Here is a 15,889-nt window from a genome sequence, read left to right as displayed (position 1 = left end):
AGATTCTAATGGCAAGATAATTGCAGTCGGTATTAATCAGATTCATCTTAAGGGACCAGTCAGTTTGGCTGAGGCAGAGGCTATGCAATGGAGGCTTCAGTTGGCAAAAGAAGCAAATTTAACCTCCTTGATCATTAAGTTAGATTGCTTAGAGCTGGTTCAACTTGTAAACAACACTAAGGGCAGTAGAACAAATTTTTTTTGGACAATTCTAGAGATCCGAAATCAGTTGAAGGGTTTTCAAAAAGTTGTTGTTCATCACATTCTAAGACAACGTAATGCTTATGTCCACTCCCTAACTAAGTTAGCTTTGGGAAGAAATTCATCTTCTATGTGGCTAGAAACTATTCCAGCTGAGATTTAAGTTGTATTTGAGTTGTTGTGATTTATGAAAGGTTTACTTTTTTAAAAAAAATTCTTTTTTTATTTAAAAGAAATTAATTAGAATTTGTAAAAGTATTTTGTGAATAAAAAAATAGCACAGAAATGATCTTCAATTCATGAAGGACAATCATTCGATTTGTTGGCCCTCTAAATGATCGTCCAAATCAGTTATCGGCTGCTAAGATTGCCACGTATCCAACCAATAAAGCCAAAAATTAATCAATCCACTAAACCAGCTGCCACCTGTACCACAACCCACTAGGCATTTAACGTCAACCCTAGTCTCAGCTCTGCCCCTCAATTATATATATAGTATAATTCTCCCTCGCTCTCCTCATAAGTTATAATTAACCAACAAACATGTCTCATTTGCATTCCGTCTCGTCTGAAGCATTCAAACACCACTGCATCGCTTCACTCAAAATACCAAGCCCAGACCCTCACCATATGATCATCAGCTGCCTCGCAGTCCACAATAACCTCCTCTACGCCGCCTCCCTCAACGAAATCAACGTCTTCGATTTAATATCTGACTACTCCCACGTCGATACTTTTAGCAATGATTTGTCTTCTTCAGGGTCAGTCAAGTCCATCACTTTTCACATCACCAAAATCTTCACCGCACATCAAGACTGCAAGATACGAGTCTGGAAAATCACGGCTTCAAGACAACACCAGCTTGTCTCCACATTACCAACTGTTAAGGACCGTCTAATACGATCCGTATTGCCAAATAATTACGTCACTGTTAGACGTCACAAGAAGCGGCTTTGGCTGGAACACTGGGATGCTGTTTCGGATTTGGTAGTGAAACAAGGGTTAATGTATTCGGTTTCTTGGGATAGAAGTTTTAAGATATGGAACGCTAGTAATTATAAATGCTTGGAGTCTGTTAATAAAGCTCATGAGGACGCTGTAAACGCGGTGGTTGTGTCTGATAACGGAGTCGTTTATACCGGCTCTGCTGATGGACGTATTAGGGTTTGGGAGAGATCGGTTGTTGATCATAACAAAGAGAGAAAATCAAGGCACATGTTGGTTACTACGTTAGTAAAGCATAGGTCGACGGTCAATGCGCTTGCTTTGAACGGTGATGGTTCTTTGTTGTTTTCGGGCGGTTGCGACCGTTGGATCGTGGTGTGGGAGAGGGAGAGGGATCATCGAATGGTGTTTGCGGAAGCGCTGTGGGGTCACACTGGAGCTGTGTTGTGCTTGATCAATGTTGGTGATTTGTTAGCCAGCGGGTCAGCTGATCGAACGGTGAGGATTTGGCAGCGTGGGAAGGAGAATTGCTATCGTTGTATGGCATTCTTGGAGGGGCATGAAAAGCCGGTGAAGTCATTGGTAGCCATTTCAAGCAGTAGTAGCGCGTTTAACGGCATCGTCTCGATTGGTAGCGGCAGCCTTAATGGAGAGATTAAAGTGTGGGATGTGTACTGGGATAATAATAACAACTTGAACAAAAAATTCATTTGAAATGGAGTTTATAATCATAAAATTTGATTGAAACTGACTCAAGAAAAGGGAAAAGATACCTTATTTTGTACATGTTATTGTTATTTTAATATCTATGATGTCGTTACTAGTCGCATACATACAGTGAATTGAATTAAGTTAGCCCCTGTCACATGATTTGGGTGCATTATTAGTTTATTTTAAACTTTATTACCGACCAAATCATAGACAAAGGTTGATCCACGCTACTTGTATGCAATAAAATTTTGGTTGATATCATCAGTGTTATTATGGTTTGCTTCTTTTGCCAATATTAATGATTTTTTTGTTGTTTTAATACATTTATTGACAGTAATATTTCTTTTTTAATGAAGGTGAGATGCGACAGACGACTAGCATTGATATATATATATATATATATATATATATATATAATTTAAGAATAGAATTTTTCGATTTATATTCAACGACTACAAATGCACAATAGTCTTCTTCTTATAGGCAAATTAATTATATGATTATTAAATTCTTATAAAAAAAATTATATATTATTAAATTAGAGATTTATAGGGATGTGGCGCGCTTTAAATAGACTTTAGACCCACTCATGGTAGCATAGGCATAGCATGTTCCGTCTCACAAGCAAAGCAAATTTATTTTTTGTTGGCCAAAAGCCGCTCTCAATTCTCACGTGGTGACATTTTCTTCACTCGTATATAGTTATAGTCTATGCACATTGTAAAGTGCTCTTCAATTAATATGTCGAGTTCGGGGAATCTCCTTGAAAAGTTGCCAGCACCTGCATAATCACATCATTGAGCCTAAGTTGCACCCACAATTTCATAATTAATTAAAGTCCAAAAACCGAATGCTTTATTAGCTCAAGAAAACTCCAAATTCAACAATTGCGCGCACAACCAAAAAACTGACATATTTAATGGCAACAAACTCAGATTGCAGACCTGACTATTGGCTTGCTGTCGGCTTTTTCGTTCAGTATTTCTAGCAATTGCATTCCTGATTAGTGGGAGCATGTGTGTTGCCACCGAGCTGATTTAATTAAAATAAACAGTTTCTGTTTCCTTTTGTCTGAAAACTCTTGCGTAAGTGCTGACGCAACTATAAGACTTCAGGCAGGCTTCCAAATTTTATTTCAAGTTCAAATCACTTCAACTTTCACCATTTAGATTCACTTTTATAGTTTCTTTGCCAAATATGCCAATGCCACGTTTCATGCATACTTGATGTAAGATCACAGCAAGAATCAAATTGATTGGCTTATTCAAAAGCTCACAAGTTCTCTGATGGTTCGATGTACTGTAAACTTTGTGTTCCATCCCAACAACTTCGTCAATTACTTGCATTAAAATTATATTGAGATTTAAACTGCATGTGCAAGTTTCCCAGTTCCACCCCGTGGTCGGCGGGCCGGGATTAAATTAAAGAATCCAAAAAGCAAATCACATCCCGTCTCTTCTTATTTGAATAAGAATCATGCAAGCTCTTGCAATCTTGCTTGCTCCAGTACATTGATCACACAATTCTCAATGATTACATTAATCTCATCTTGTCACAGATTAGATGCTTAACTAATTTATTTACCATTGTGTTTCCCCTACATATTCTCCTTACATTGGCTAAAGATGCCACAAATAACCATTATTATAAGCATAATCATGACAGATTTGGTGACTTTCACTAATAATCTGTACAACCTTAGCCAAAATATAAGACAGATAATTCCATCTCTCCCTTAAATGTAGCTCAATCATGAAGATTCGGGCATTGTTATATTCCCTCTCCCCATGAGACTAGAAACAGAGCACCATTGTACTCACACAAAGGAGATGATTTTCCTTCGTTTCTGCAGATCTGTAGAACGCATTTTAAGCCTATAACTGGCTCTTTTGTAGAGCACCACATTCGAGAAACCTGGCGAAGTTGGTACTATACGGACTACAAACGGGATAGAGCTAAAGGAGGCGAGGGGGTCGTGTCGTGCCGGCCCAGGCCCATCAAAAGAAGCCCACGCGTGCTCGTGTCATGCCGTGCCTATTATGCGTTTTGTGCAGTGTCGTGCCGTGCTTATTTTTTTTTACTTAGGCTTGGCCCGACACATGTGCCGTGCCGTGGGCCGTGTCTAAAAAAAAAAACCTACTAAGTTTTTTTTTTTTTTTTAAGAGCGCATGCCAAATTATTGTCTTATTTTTTTTCAAGCCTATATACTTTTTTGAATCAACGTGCCTTTATTCAAATTTAATAGAATAAAGAATTCAAAACTCAAGTTCATATTCAATAATAATAAGGGAATATAATATTAATTTTTAAGTTTGACTCTATATTAGAATTCTTTTTTAGTACTCAACAACAACAATAATAATTTTTTTTAAGGGTTAACTTAATTGTTAACTTAGAATTACATAGAATCATATATCATAGTTTATAATAATATTAATACACATTTATAAAATCATGATATAAATTATTTATTTAATAAATTATAAACATAAATCAATTTTATTTATTTTTTTGAAACTAAGAATTAAATAAATTTAAAAAATTTGAGCTAATAAAATAAATTAAAAGATTCAATTTCAAGTTATTTATAAAATTTTAAGTTTATTTTCATGAAAAAATGAAACGTGCTTTTTCGCGTGCCGTGTTTTGTCCAATTTCTAATCGTGTCGTGCTTTTAAAACCCACATGCCTAAAATCTAAACCCGGCCCAGTGCAGCCCACGTGTGTGCCGTGCCGTGATGTACGGACACGTGCCATACCTCGTGCCGTCTGGCCCATTGGTCACCTCTAGATAGAGCCATCCATCTTCTCAAAGGACAAAGATGGCTCGAGAAACATTAATTCCCCTTCTGATATAAAGAGAGAAATTGCCCACTCTAACAAAGAAAATCCAACTTTCAAGTAACTGTTAATTGGTGTTGCCAGATCCTGATATGTTACGAAGTTGCTAATGTATGATTACAGCAGATGAAGGTTTGACCACTCAAATGCAGAATCAGTCTTCTCCACGCATGAGGGAAAGGGGGTAAGAGAATCATATTTGATGTTCTTGATCATGTTTCCACTTATGTGGGATATAAATGTAAACATCATAACTGGGATTCTCTTGGCTAATCTCCACACACAATGAAACTAGAAAATGTGGAAAAACAATCTCACAAGTTCAAAATAGCTTGCTGTCAACTAAACATTCTAGTGAGTCAAAGGCCAAAATATATTTTCTCCCAACCTCAAGCAACATTCTAGTTTCCATTTCAAGCATCAATCATCATTTCCTACTAGACGCAACAATGACGACCCTATGCCCCTCAATCATGAGCATGTTGATTTACTCCGTGGTCTCAACTCATTCCTTCCCACATTCTGGCAGTTATACCCTCAACGGCTCAACATCATTTACTTTAACAATGCATACGAAATTCCAAATTTGTTCATTGAAAAGCCAAGACTTCTGCAATATAGCAACTTACTAAAACCCAACAGACAAGTTTCCAAACAACTAATCAGATGAAGGGAAACCAAATCTCCCAGTAGAGAGGATATGAACACCATATCTTCACAACTAATTAAGAAAACATAAAATTTACAAATACATAAGGTAAACACTTCGCAAAGTACAGTTGTATTCATCAAGAAATCAAAATCAATCTTCCATACACTTCTATCATCACAATGACACAATCACTCTGTAACATTACGATAAATAGAATAATACATATTTCATATAGTTCTCGAACACATGCACACAATTATAACGTTTTATTTTCAAAGAGAGATCATTTTCATATGAGAGCGGAGTAACATATATAATTACACTGGAAAGCATATCGAGATTCCAGATTGGCTCATTCTTAGCAGCAAATCTCAACCCGGCTGGATTTGTATCTTTAAGGAACTAAAATGTCCTCGGTGAATCAATCACATAAAGAATCAAACAACTTCCAATTAAGCGCATAAGATAAAATATCAATAATATGAGCACAAAGACACGAGTCTTATTCTTATCTCGACGAAATTCCCTATAAAAAAATTATGTGAAAGATTCCAATTTCTATAAATTAAAGCATAGCATATCCTCAATTACTCCAAAGAACAAAATAAATCTAATTGGAAAACTTCGATTAAAAAACCTAATCAGCCTAGGTTTTTCGTCTGAGGCGCTTCCTAAGCTTCTTGTACTTATGCTTGTTCATCTTCTTCTTCCTCTTCTTTTTCACACTATCCGCCCATACTGTTGTTGCATCATTATCCGTCTCCACCACTCCTGCATCAATAGCATTCAATTGACAAAACCCAGTTGAAGAAATCGGATTCAAGCAATACCCAAATGGGAAACTCGGGTAAAACCGAAAGCTTTGAATGGAATTGTCGTTCTCAGAGGCTGTAGGGTTTACAAATATTATTGGATTGCTTGTGTTAGTGAGACTTGGTGTGGGTTTCGGTAGATTTTTGAAGATTCTTAGTGTTGATTTGTTTCTGGTGAGTTTGTGAATAATATTGGCCATGTTCAATTTTTCCCGACTTCCTTTTTTTCACAAGGGTGGAAGACAGTGGTCGGATTTTCATTTTTAATATGATTACATAATTGTGAGGTTACGCTTCAAACTTTTTCCCCCACCCTAAAAATGTTACAATTGAAACTTCGAGTCCACATTTACCATACGGGATTGAATTTAGAGGGAAAAGGATGAATATACCCCAACATTTAGGTAAAAGGATAAAAATATGAGTAATGATACAGCTATAAATTCTTATATAAATTTATTTTATACAAATTGATGTGACATGATAAGATTGATTGAATTAAATATCACTTGACTCACATGATTTATTTTTATTAATTTATATTTTCATTCAACCAATGAATTAATGCCACGTCAGTTTGTACAAAATAAGTTTGTACAAAAGTTTATGGTTGTATCATTACTCTAAAAATATTCCTAACATTTTTAAAAAAATATTTACATCTCTATTCACTAACGAAAACCGTAATTTTTAATAAAAATTACTGTTATACCCTTCTAGCATATAAAAAAAATTATTAATTATTCAATTTGTCCATATATTATTAATAAAATTATAAATATACCATCATTACTCAATTCTTCTATTAAAATTTTTATCAAATTCTCTCTTCAAGCTAAATAAATTTAATTAATTACTCAAGAATAAAAATAAATAAAATTGGTTATTAATGTTAACTTGTATTTCAATTAATACCATAATAAATAACATAAAAAATTAGTTATAAATATACAAGTTTAAATGATAATATGTAGAGAATTATTAAATATACAAGTTTAAAATTTAAATAAAATTTTATGGTATTAATACCACAAGTTAAACTTGTATATATATTTTTATATGCTAGAAGAGTACAACGATAATTTCTGTTAAAAGTTATTGTTTTCGTTAGTGAATGAGGGTGTAAATATCTTTTTTAAAACGTTAGGGAGATTTTTATCACTTTATCTAAACGTTGGGGGTGTGTTTGTCATTTTTCCTAAATTAAATTAAATTAATCTAAATTATATATAGTACTAACTTTTTATTATATTAGAATCTATGTTAGGCCTTCGTCTTTCTATTTGTCATGATATGTATAGTGCGATAATTTTTCACTGTAATTTATCTTGGTTAAGCCTTTTTGTATTAAAAAAGAAATTAAATTAAATATCAACTATTCATAAGTATTTAATAAAAAAATATTATAATTAATTTAAAATAATACTTAATTTTATATGAGACATATCATTTCATTAAAAAAATATAATTATTTAAATAATTAATAAATTTAAGAAAATTATGAATAATATAAAAATTAATTAATTACAATAAACAAATAAATAATTTTAAGTTATAAATAAGATTTAGAAAAACATCTTTGTTGTTTCGAAACAACAAAACATGCCCCCACGCAGGATCGAACTACGGACCTTCAGTTTACAAGACTGACGCTCTACCACTGAGCTATAAGGGCTTGTGCTGCACGTTGTCTTACAAATATTATTTGTATGCGAAATAAAAATGTTTGTTTTATATTGGACTTTCGACAGAAATTTCACTTCGTTAATGGCAACCGGGAAATTACCTGTGGACGGCGAGTTTGAGCTCTGACGATGACAGGGCAACAGACAGTGCTGAGTCAACTGCTTCTTTCCCGGTTTCCACTACCGTAATCATTTGTCACTCCGATTACTTTATCCGTAGATTAAAATTTTAAAATCTAAATTTAGTTATTTGGGTCGGTTACGAGGCCCATATCAGACCCAACCACCTGACATAAAGCCTAAAAGCGGAAACAAGGACTCCGAGTACGACCCGATTTGTTTCGGTTTCAGTCCCGAACTCGTGGGAAGTTTTGCGTTGATGTATCATGGAGAAAGAGACGACGTTTGATTCTGTAGGGCTTCCAATTCGACTTCAGTTTCTAATAATCTCTTTTTATTACAAATTTTGGTTTGTTTATTTATTTATGTCATTTAGTTCTTTAAATATTTTAGGATTTAATTCACGCGATTTTCAAGCACATATGGACCAGACGATCTCTCGGTTTGTGATTTTTCTTTTCTTTTTTTTTTAGTTTTTGTTACTCTTATATCTGAGTTTCTTCATTGGATCTTTGTCATTGTAGAGCGTGAGAGAAATGGAGGCACTGATGCCATGGAATCCGAGGTATTAATTATTTACATCTTTTTTTTTAATGAAAAAATTTCTGTAGTTTCAAATTCTTATATTTCATTTTTAGCTCTACCTTTAATCTGTCTCTATATAGTTTTTGTTGGATCAAGCAGGAGCTGGAACGTCAAAGAAAAATCGGCCCACTTCTGGTATGCCTTATTAATATGGTGGTGGCCGAAGCAATCAGCTGAATTGTTCTTTCTCTTATCCAACATTTATCTGATGCAGCTAATGCCAATGCACTGAAATTGAGTTGTGAACTTCTCCGAGTTTTTGTCACAGGTTTTGCTATGTTAAGTTGCAATTGGGTGTTTCCTATGTGATGCAAATTACGGAACTTTTAAGTTTTCATTTTTTTTTTCCAAGTTTTGGTTTAAAGCCCTTTTTTTTAATGCAGAGGCTGTGCAACGTGCAGCAGCGATTGCTGAAGCAGAGGGTGTTAGTAAAATTGAAGCAACTCATTTGGAAAGAATTCTTCCTCAATTACTTCTTGATTTTTAAGGTATTCCAGTTGATACCTTTTTGTTTTTCTTTCACCTATTGGTGATCACCTGTAACTAAGCATTCTGATTATAAAATGTAATCTTGAAGAACCAAGTATAATATACGTTGGACGGTGATTGGGAATCTTCTTGAAGCTATGATTTCTAAGAGCTACTTTCTAATGTCACCACTGAGCTAATGTTCGCTCTTAGTATCATTTTTCAGTTGGAGTGATAAATGTTCCTTACTCTTCGTGATTGTCTTGTTATCTTCTTGTTATGGCTATTTACAATGTTTGCCGAAATGCGCTCCAGCTTCAAAGTTGATGGAGTCGAAAGAGGCTTTTTGACTTTGCAACTATTTGTCAGCTTCGAAAGGTTTACATTTAGTCTATTGTCTCTTTAACAATCAGTGGAATTCATATGCAGTGGATGCCCTTGCTCTAGGATTATCTTTGTTCGGTATCTCTGGAATGGTAATTGCCAATTTTAGAATTCTTAATGAGTTGATAGGGCCAGTATTGTTCATCATAATAACCCTTGATGTGAATGAAAATGCAATGTTGGATCATCTTTTGTTTGCCAATGATCTGTTGCATTTTGTGGTCATGGAATTAGAATAATTCTCACTTTAAGGAGTTTTTTCTACAGTTGTCCAACAATTTAACTAGATGAGGATTTTGATTAAGGGGTTATTTTTCCAGTTCACAATGAGCTTTCATGTCACGTGAACTAGAAAACATATATCTTCAGGTTAAACCCTACCATCTCCCAGTGCAGCTGTCAACCTCATAGCATTTGCCTTCAAATTGTGGATTTAGTAGTTATCCTTTCCAGATTTCTCTAGTAACATATGATAGGCTTGATGAATGAAATTGCTTATGACTTTGTTTTCATTTTTTGCCTGATTAGTAAATAAATAAATAAGATAGAAAAATAGATTCTGTGAGATTTTATTATCTTGGTGTTTTCATCCAAATACTTTCTTTAAGTCTTGTCCGAAGCTTTAGAGATTAGGCCAATCTTCACTAGTGTTCCCACATCTCAGTAAGTATTATTTTAAATTCTGGAAAGATGTATTAGACTTGTCTGTTTTAAGAAAAGGGAGAAATATTTAAAAGCAGAAGCGTAAAATACAATTAGTTGCTTCGAACCCTTAAGGCATTTTTGTTCTACTCTTTTTTTCTGTGAATGACCAAAGTGCACGTGCCTGGAACTTTCCCTTTCACAATACGTGTAGGAATATGCTTATCGAAGGAATTACCAATATTAAATTGTATTCGCTATTTTTCTTATGCAAAATGAAAGGCTTGATGTGTATTAATAAATAAATAAATAAGAAAATAAAAAAGTTGAGGCGTGTTGCCCGTGACTGCTGAGCATGAAAGGAAGTGTATAACCTGTTTGTCTCCAATGGAGCATCAAGTCTCAATTGAGACAATTCATTATTCTGTTAGTGTTTTTGAAAATATATAATCCTGTTATATTTGTGGTCTTCTATTTTCTTTTGCTTCATTGCTTCACTGTGTATTACAGTTGAAATCAAGATTTGTGGTCTTCCCCTGTTTTCCTAGCATTCTTGTCAGTAGGGGTATTATTCAAAGATTAATAATAGTTTATTAGAGCAGTTAGGGCGACGACGACAAGGGTTGCTATTGGTGGATGTTTCATCATCACACAACCCGCTGAGAGCAAAAGATTGTTTGTTATACTGATTTTCATGCGGCTGCTGAGAATTGAGATGAGATTGATCAATGAATAATTGAAGAACATTTGTCTTGGAAAAAAAAAAAATTACAATAGACAATATTTTTCACATTTCAGAAATAGTTTGAAGTTGTACAGTGACCATAACCACATCATAGATTATTGAAAGTAAAAACTCAAAATGGATCATAATTATACAACTTAGAGGGCATGCATTGTTCATCACAAAGCAGCCTTATTCTTGCATATTCAGAAACATCCAGAAACTTAATTAGTGCCGAATCTGAGACAACATGCACCTAACATCCTTGCTGTTAGGCCTTTCCCTTGGACTGTCCACGGTGCAAAAGCAAGCAATCTTCAAAACTAAAAGCATTTGCTCCTCATATCCATTCTCCAGGAGCTTTGCGTCGATGGCTCGAGTTGGATTCTCAGAGGTCATAACATTTCTCATCCATTTGACTAAACTCATCTCCTCTGTATGTTGGAAGAAGTCGTCAGATGGAAGTCTGCCCATCACCAAAACAGCTAGCAACACACCAAAGCTGTATATATCACACTTATCAGTAAATTTCAGCGTCTGGTGATACTCTGGGGCTATGTATCCCACTGTTCCGGCCACATTTGAAGTTGTAATATGTGTTTGTGCATCAGGCATTGCCTTTGCAAGCCCAAAATCAGCGATCCTGGCTTCCATATCATCGTCAAGAAGCACGTTCGCTGGCTTGAGATCTCTGTGGATTATGCGAGGGTTGTGGCTTATATGCAGATACTCAAGCCCGCAAGCTACTCCCAATGCGATCTTATGCCTAGCTAGCCAGTCTAATTCTCTTCTTCCTTGCGAGACATCATTTAGAATGTCCTGTAAACTTCCGTTCTTCATGAATTCGTACACCAGTAAGTGGCAGTCAGGCCTGGCCATATGAGCCAGCAGAGGGAGAAGATTCCTGTGCCTAATTTGACCCACAGTGTTAATCTCAGACCGAATTTGCCTCATTTTCTTGTTCAGTAACTTACTATCTTCTTCAGTCAATTCTGCGGCATCCTTTGGAGGTTGAATAACCTTCTTAATAGCAATCATCTTTCCATTGCTTCCAGGTAGCTCAGCTTTGTAAACTTCTCCGCATCCACCTGATCCTATTTTCTCCAACGAAGCAAGACCATCTTCTTTTTCCAAGAAAGCTAAGTCCTCAGCTTTCTTGATTAATGGACTAAAGATTGCTGGGCCAGAATCTCTACTTCCACCCCTTACCGCCGCCAAGATTAGCTTAAAAAGAACAGAAAACACGAACCCAGAAATAGTACCCGCTATTGCTCCAGCAATAAATCCTAAAATCCACCCAGCTGCCTTCTTTCCCTTACTTTTTTTGTGTTTGTGGTGGTGTGGTGATGGAGCAGGAGCTTCAGCACCAGAAGAGCGTGTACTTGAATTCGGTGCTGCAGCGGGGGAAGGTCCATTGCTTCTTCCATTGGTGGTAGTCTCAGCCAAAACGTATCGTTTTGGGTATTGAAACCCTGAGGGTCCAACCCTTCTCATCACTGGTATTGGACCTTCAAGGAGACTGTTTCCGGAGAAGTCGAAGAATTGGAGATTGCGAAATGTACGTATGGAAGTTGGGACTTTTCCGGTGAACAGATTTTTAGCTAAAGAGAGATGTTCCAAGTTTGGAAAATATTTCAGGAAACCCAAATTCCCCGAAAAACTATTCCCAGAAAGATCGAGAACACGAAGACGAATTAAAGAAGACAAATCGGAGGGGATTGTGCCAGAAAACTGATTATTTTGAACGTTAAGAATTTCAAGTTTCTTGCAGTCAACGATTTGGGGTGGCAGCAGGTCAACGAGGCTGTTGTTAGCCAGAGAGAGCTCTCTGAGCTCTGACAGCCGTCCGATTGACGGGGAAAGAACCCCAGTAAGCTCTCTAGGCACAAACACGAGCTTCGTGATTTTAAGAACGTAGGTGTTGTTGTCTGAGAGCCTTCTCTCGCAGAACACACCGGGGGTGCTGCATGGATCACTGGGAATGAAGAGCTGTTGACCGCCGAGATCTCTGAGGATGACGGAGAGGGCTTTGTAATCTGAGCGGTCGAGATTGAGCCTTGCATGGCTAAGGAAGAGGAGGGACAAGAGAGCGAAGAGACTTAGGTTCAGTTTTGCTGGCGAGAGTGCCATTTGCCTAATTTTGGTGGCAGAAATGGAATGTCCGATTTGGGAGAAAGGGGGGAGCGATAATTTATTATTGATTCTGTTGATTAATTTGGTGAGTCGCCGAATGACTTCGAGCGTGTGGAAAAACTCGGCAGTGGAGCCCGTTTGTATGTTGAATTTTCTCACCTTGTTATTTATAAAATTAAAAAAAAAAAAAATGGATGTGAATATGCGATGAAACAAGTGGGCTTCTCTTTTTCACATTACGATTAGGAAATCTTTTTTTGTTTTTTGTTTTCACTTATTGATTATTAAGGACTGGAGGAAAACAAGTTATTGATTTGTCATTTTTGTCTTCGGGAAACGGATTCAGTTTTCATTTTGAGTATTTTATAATTTTATCATGTGGAAAAAAACAGGGACAGTGTGCGTTTTTTTCTCCTCACTCTGGGGCAGAGCCTCGGACAACAAGTTAAGGGAAGCAACTAGGAAGTCTTCAAGTCAACTCTCTTGGAAGATTTTCGGCCGGTCGAAGTCAACTATAGAAATTCTCAAGTCTTCTCCCTATTCTCAGCCCTTGGATCTTATCATGATTCATTTATTCCGCCAACAAATGAAGTTGACATTAATTAATTAATTAATTAATTAATGGCTCTTGCCAGCTAATTTCCACGTTGTTAATTTCCATTTCTTTTCGAAAAAAGACTCCTACACCCGAGTCTTGGGGAAACGATGATGTAGATCTTTAAATTGATATTTCTTTTTTCTTTTTATTATAATACCTTTTAATTTTATTAACTCAAAAAATTAACTTTAATGCTTTATAATAAACAAAATATAATACTAAAGTAAATGTAACAATATATATTTAAAAATATTTTAAACCTTTGAAATCTTATATTATATTAAACTAAATTTTATAATAAATAAAAACGTAATGTTGAAATAAATATTTAAAAATTTAAATTGTTTTCAATATTGTATAAATAATTTTATTGTTATTAATTCATGGGGTACACTTTATCAATTGTAAAATCTATTTAACTCAAAGATTTATTTAAACTTTTTTTATTATTAAAATAAATATATTTTTATTTTTTATTTTAAAAATTATTTTGTACAATAACAAAATTCTAATATTATTGGTCTGCTAGACAAATTAAACTATTTAAATTATATTTGTATTTATTTAAAAATTTTAAAGTCAATTTTTAGTTACTATCTACAAAGGGCATTATAGTCAAAAAGAAGTTTTCGTGTCTTTTATTAAAAACTTGGGGTCTAAATAATTATTTTTCCACCAAATTTTAGGGGTGTAAATGTCTTTTCACTTAAAAAAAACTTTGACTTTATAGAATCTTTTACAGCAAAATAGAAGCAAAGGAATACATTACATTACTCGAATTTAGATTGTATAATATTTTGAGTCATTTTATGATACCTTCTTCTTCTTCTTCTTCTTCTTCTTCTTATTTTATAATATTAATAATGTGACAATTATGCACCATTGAAATTTTGATCAATAACTTAAAATACTTATACTAATAAAAGTATATAAGTTCTTTAAAAATATTGTAATTATTTAAAAAATGATTAAAAAGATTATTTACAAGTTAAAAGCAGAAAAAAGAGCTATAATATATCAAAACCTAATTCATAAATTTAAAGATTGTCTATTACTTAATAATTAACTAATTATTTATCCACTAAATTAAGTAGAGATTAAGATATTTAAATCAAAGGGTCTTCTCCATTAATGGTGCTATAAAAAGTCACACATGAATAATTGAAGTCTTCTTTATTTTTATTTCATTTTATTATTGTTTTCAATGATAGTTAATTTTGAAGAGAATCCCAATTATTACATTCCTTAAAAATCTTTTAAAAATTAAAACGAAGAAAATGGGGAGAGAGAGGGGAAAAAAAAAAGGCATAACGACTCGCTTTATTTAAATAATTTAAAGGCATTAAGGGCTTTATTTAAATAAATAAACGTTTAGTGAAAAAAAAAAAAAAAGGCATAACGACTCGCTTTATTTAAATAATTTAAAGGCATTAAGGGCTTTATTTAAATAAATAAAAGTTTAGTGAAAAAAAAAAAAAAAAGGCATAGCTGCCTGCATCAACTGATGTTATGTACATGAATGATGTTGGTTTGTAGATTAAAGTCATCTTGGCGTCCAATAAACGTTTGCCTTGTTCCTGGGGATGATACTGATAGTCCCACTTCAAGATGCTGGAAAATTAAATAATAATGATCATTTTCAATACGACATTAAGCGTTTACTTGGTCACTGTCGAATATCAGTCTATCGACCCAAAAAAAAAAAAAAAAATCGATTTTGATAGAATAAGATAAACAAGGTTAATACGGTTAGTGATCGGCATAACGACGGTCAATTTTGATGTTGAATGTTTTATTGTGAACATGGTGGCGTGTCAAGCGATGCAAGCCAATATTTGCGTTGGAAGAAGAAATCAAAGTTTTATTTTCTTTTTGTTTTATGGCTATTTTATAAGCATGGAGTTGAAGAACAACACATGTAATAAAATTTGTCAGGCCATTGCCGGCGCCGGCGGAGCACAAAGCTTTGAGACGATATCTGAAAGTGTGTTTCTCTTACGATTGTTTCAAGTTCATCAGGTAAAAATCGAAAATCAAGAAAAATCGAGAAACAGGGCCTCTAAGAAATAAGCGGGACAATAAAGACCAAAAGTTTCGGAAGACGTTTTATTTTTAGTTTATTTGCATCATGAATTTGTCTGTGTTGAATTAATTAAAATACATAAGATTTAGATTCAAAAAATGTAGGTAAAAAATTACACAAATATTCACGTTCTCCTCCTATATATGATATCAAAATTATAATACCCTAAATTTTACCGCGATTTGATTTGACGACTATCTACTGCCAACAAACAACTTGTTTGTGAGAGTTCTACGTGGGAAGGAATATTCTTAAGAAATTTTGGTCACATTAACAGATTACATGGACTGTTTCATGTTCTCTTT

At 34.5% G+C, this 15,889-nt stretch overlaps 4 protein-coding genes and 1 non-coding gene across 6 annotated transcripts; 2 read left to right on the top strand and 3 right to left on the bottom strand.

Annotated features, from left to right (window-relative positions):
* The first annotated feature begins 742 nt into the window (after positions 1-742).
* LOC102608619 (protein JINGUBANG-like) lies at positions 743-2,079 on the top strand. Its single transcript, XM_006477489.3, has one exon. It carries the CDS (start codon positions 745-747, stop codon positions 1,858-1,860), a length of 1,116 nt encoding a protein of 371 aa, XP_006477552.3. The 5' UTR covers positions 743-744; the 3' UTR covers positions 1,861-2,079.
* A 3,701-nt stretch (positions 2,080-5,780) lies between these two features.
* On the bottom strand, positions 5,781-6,465 carry LOC102610389 (uncharacterized). Its single transcript, XM_006476867.4, has one exon. It carries the CDS (start codon positions 6,360-6,362, stop codon positions 5,997-5,999), a length of 366 nt encoding a protein of 121 aa, XP_006476930.2. The 5' UTR covers positions 6,363-6,465; the 3' UTR covers positions 5,781-5,996.
* Positions 6,466-7,765: 1,300 nt separating this feature from the next.
* Positions 7,766-7,837, bottom strand: TRNAT-UGU (transfer RNA threonine (anticodon UGU)). Its single transcript has one exon. It is a non-coding gene; the product is annotated as a tRNA-Thr (tRNA).
* A 71-nt stretch (positions 7,838-7,908) lies between these two features.
* On the top strand, positions 7,909-9,273 carry LOC102609861 (hypothetical protein). Of its 2 annotated transcripts, XM_006476866.4 has the most exons (7): positions 7,909-8,260; positions 8,361-8,409; positions 8,492-8,532; positions 8,633-8,687; positions 8,767-8,820; positions 8,936-9,040; positions 9,130-9,273. In XM_006476866.4, exons 1-6 carry the CDS (start codon positions 8,234-8,236, stop codon positions 9,037-9,039), a joined length of 330 nt encoding a protein of 109 aa, XP_006476929.2. In that variant the 5' UTR covers positions 7,909-8,233; the 3' UTR covers position 9,040; positions 9,130-9,273. The 2 variants fall into 2 exon arrangements, with proteins under 2 accessions (XP_006476929.2, XP_006476928.2); XM_006476865.4 differs by having other exon boundaries at positions 8,936-9,273.
* Positions 9,274-10,811: 1,538 nt separating this feature from the next.
* LOC102609567 (leucine-rich repeat receptor-like serine/threonine/tyrosine-protein kinase SOBIR1) lies at positions 10,812-13,045 on the bottom strand. Its single transcript, XM_006476864.4, has one exon. It carries the CDS (start codon positions 12,898-12,900, stop codon positions 10,999-11,001), a length of 1,902 nt encoding a protein of 633 aa, XP_006476927.2. The 5' UTR covers positions 12,901-13,045; the 3' UTR covers positions 10,812-10,998.
* Between the last annotated feature and the right edge of the window lie 2,844 nt (positions 13,046-15,889).

Source organism: Citrus sinensis, chromosome 3 (genome assembly GCF_022201045.2).
Source record: "Citrus sinensis cultivar Valencia sweet orange chromosome 3, DVS_A1.0, whole genome shotgun sequence".
Taxonomy (NCBI): Eukaryota; Viridiplantae; Streptophyta; class Magnoliopsida; order Sapindales; family Rutaceae; genus Citrus; species Citrus sinensis.
The sequence above is the reverse complement of the archived record's forward strand: the minus strand, read 5'-3'. Positions and strand labels throughout refer to the sequence as shown.

Bases quoted from the DNA above. Each gene is read 5' to 3' on its own strand.
- LOC102608619 (XM_006477489.3), top strand. From the start codon at position 745: ATGTCTCATTTGCATTCCGTCTCGTCTGAAGCATTCAAACACCACTGC.
- LOC102610389 (XM_006476867.4), bottom strand. From the start codon at position 6,362: ATGGCCAATATTATTCACAAACTCACCAGAAACAAATCAACACTAAGA.
- LOC102609861 (XM_006476866.4), top strand. From the start codon at position 8,234: ATGGAGAAAGAGACGACGTTTGATTCT. The intron at 8,261-8,360 runs GTAGGGCTTCCA...TAAATATTTTAG, and splicing joins AAGAGACGACGTTTGATTCT to GATTTAATTCACGCGATTTT. The intron at 8,688-8,766 runs GTATGCCTTATT...TATCTGATGCAG, and splicing joins GAAAAATCGGCCCACTTCTG to CTAATGCCAATGCACTGAAA.
- LOC102609567 (XM_006476864.4), bottom strand. From the start codon at position 12,900: ATGGCACTCTCGCCAGCAAAACTGAACCTAAGTCTCTTCGCTCTCTTG.